The sequence below is a fragment of the Lactuca serriola genome, chromosome 9 (assembly GCF_051521515.1).
Source record: "Lactuca serriola cultivar US96UC23 chromosome 9, Lser_US96UC23_V15, whole genome shotgun sequence".
NCBI classification, from domain to species: Eukaryota; Viridiplantae; Streptophyta; class Magnoliopsida; order Asterales; family Asteraceae; genus Lactuca; species Lactuca serriola.
In genome coordinates this window covers 57,858,144-57,860,611 of record NC_136416.1, presented here as the reverse complement: position 1 = coordinate 57,860,611, position 2,468 = coordinate 57,858,144, and the positions used below count along the sequence as shown (strand labels likewise).

The 2,468-nt window shown below is 35.0% G+C and overlaps 1 protein-coding gene across 1 annotated transcript; it reads left to right on the top strand.

The window, feature by feature from the left end:
• The first annotated feature begins 271 nt into the window (after positions 1 to 271).
• LOC145075720 (uncharacterized) lies at positions 272 to 2,146 on the top strand. The gene is made up of 3 exons (XM_079021855.1): positions 272 to 974; positions 1,058 to 1,308; positions 1,418 to 2,146. The coding sequence occupies exons 1-3, from the start codon at positions 272 to 274 to the stop codon at positions 2,144 to 2,146; spliced, it is 1,683 nt and encodes a 560-aa protein (XP_078877981.1).
• Positions 2,147 to 2,468: the final 322 nt, after the last annotated feature.

Below are 2,468 nucleotides of genomic sequence, written 5' to 3'. Positions count from 1 at the left end.
TTCAGTTCAAGATTCAGCAAAAGAATGGCTATATGAACTCCCATCTGGTTCCATTACTACTTGGACAAAACTTGCGAAGTTGTTTTTAGAGAATTATTTTCCATAAATGTGAGTTTCTAGTCTCCGAAGAGAAATCCTTGGGATCAAATAAGGAAAAAAAGAGGCTTTACACACTTACTGGGAGAGATTTAAAAAGCTTCTGATTTTGTGCCCGCAATATGGGATCAACATTTATCAGCTCTACAACTTCTTCTATGAAGGTCTGACACCCATGGAGAGGCGCCTGATAAATGCTTCCAGTGGCGGTTCCTTAGGAGATATGACACCATCTGAAATTCAGAAGTTGATCGAGAAGATGGCAATAGAGTCAAAGCATTATGGAAAAAAGGACGAGTGGTATTCGGATCAGCCAAGGGTTGTCAAAGAAATTAGCAATGCTCATCTAGATTCCCAGATATATGAACTGGAAAAAGTTGTTATACTCTTTACAAAGGAAAAAATAGTTGCAAAGAAACCATGTGGAATCTTTTTGAAGACGGAACATCCAACAGATATGTGTCAATTACTCCAAGAGGACAAACCTGCAGTCAAAGCTGTTGGAGGCTATCAAAACAATTATCAAAATAATTTTCAGCAAAAACAACAATATTTGATGCCATCTAAATTCCATCAGCAGCGAAATTATCAGCAACTAAATATCCAGCCCAACTTTCAGAATCTGAATCAACAAAATTTTCAAGGTACGAATTTTCAGAATCAGAACACACATCAACAACCCAGCAATTCCAGTGTTGCTTTAGTAGATTTTGTGAAGAGTCTTGCCATGAGCACGCAAACATTCCAGACAGAAACCAGAGCTAATATCAAGAATCTGGAACAACATGTGTCTCAACTTGCTACTTTTGTGGGTCATATGCAATCTCAAGGAAAGTTACCGGGTCACACTAAAAACAATCCAAAACATAATGTGAGTGGTATTTCCTTGAGAAGTTGGAAAACATATGAAGGCCCAAGCATTTCAAAAAAAAAAAAAAAAAAAAAAAAAAAAAAAAAAAAGAAGCTGAAGAGGAATATGAAGAAATTCTGGTAGAAGAAGGAGATGTAAAAGAAACAGAAAAAGAAGAGGAAGAATATGAAGAGGTGTTGGTTGAACCAGAATCTAAAAAGCTGGAAGAAAAAGAAACTCCAACACCAGTGAAGTCAAACCTAAAGGATTACAAGCCTTTACCTTCATTCCCATCAAGACTGAAGAGTTTGAAACGCAAAAGAGAGGATGAGAACATTATGGAAAATTTTCATAAGGTTGAGGTAAATCTTCCACTTTTAAATGATATAAAACACATTTCTCGATATGCCAAGTTTCTGAAAAATTTATGTATTTCTAAGAAAAAAATGAAATTTAATGAAACTATAAAAGCTGGAAAAAAATATTTCTTTAATTTTGCAAAAAGGTTTGGCTCCAAAGTGCAAGGATCCGAGAATTTTCTCGATTCCTTGTAAATTGGGGGACCTTAATTTTCCAAAAGTTGTGCTTGACTTAGGAGCTTCAGTCAATGTCCTTCCCTATTCTGTTTTTGAAAAATTAAAAATGAGAACTTTACAGAAGACCGGGACAATTATCAAGTTGGCTGACCACTCGATAGTACACCCAAAATGTGTACTGGAGGATGTTCTTGTCCAAGTGGATAATCTGATTTTTCCCACTGAATTTTATATTTTGGATATTGGTAATTTGGTCACTTCAGATACAAACTCTATCATTTTGGGAAAGTCATTTATGAAAACTGCAAAAACAAAAATAGATGTTTTTAACGGCATGATTTCAATGGAGTTTGATGAGGAAGTGGTTAATTTTAAAACTAATAATGATAATTTTCCTTTTCATAATATTTCTATCAATTATTTAGGTACCGGTAGTCCATTATCTGAGGGCTGCTATGAGTTTTCTAATATCTTTGTGCAAGGAATATTTGTAGATAAAAATTTATCAGACACATCAGAAGACAAAGAAAATAGGACATCTAGAAAAGAAGAAAGTTTTAAGAAAAGAAGGAGAAAATTTCTAAAAAAAAAAATGAAGATCAAAAAGAGAAAGAAGTCTAATCATCTAAAAGGATTATCTGAAGACAATCTAGAGTCTTTCTAGTTTGCTGAACAAGTTCCAGATCCACCAGTCTTGCCATATTTGAAGGGATCTGGAGTGAAAATGAAAAGAGTTGAGCTTCAAAGAAGTCCCAACCACACCAATTAACAATTTTGGTTAGGCAAAGTCGAGCCAACGACTTTAAAAATGGGCAGCTTTCCGGGAATCAACCTAAGGAGTAGTTTTAGTGTTTTTTTTAGGCTTTCAATAAAGAGATGGTCGCAGTCCTAAGCAAGCTTGGCGAAATCAGAGGATCGACAGAGTTGCTGAAATTCAGATTTTCCCTCAACATCATCGTCAAAATCAGAATTTTCTACAACTTATC

What these genes read in the sequence shown, in the direction of transcription:
- LOC145075720 (XM_079021855.1), top strand. Translation starts at nt 272, where the DNA reads ATGGAGAGGCGCCTGATAAATGCTTCCAGTGGCGGTTCCTTAGGAGAT. An exon ending in TCCAAAACATAATGTGAGTG is followed by an intron (nt 975 to 1,057) that starts GTATTTCCTTGA and finishes AAAAAAAAAAAG; the next exon opens with AAGCTGAAGAGGAATATGAA. An exon ending in AAAATTTTCATAAGGTTGAG is followed by an intron (nt 1,309 to 1,417) that starts GTAAATCTTCCA and finishes AAACTATAAAAG; the next exon opens with CTGGAAAAAAATATTTCTTT.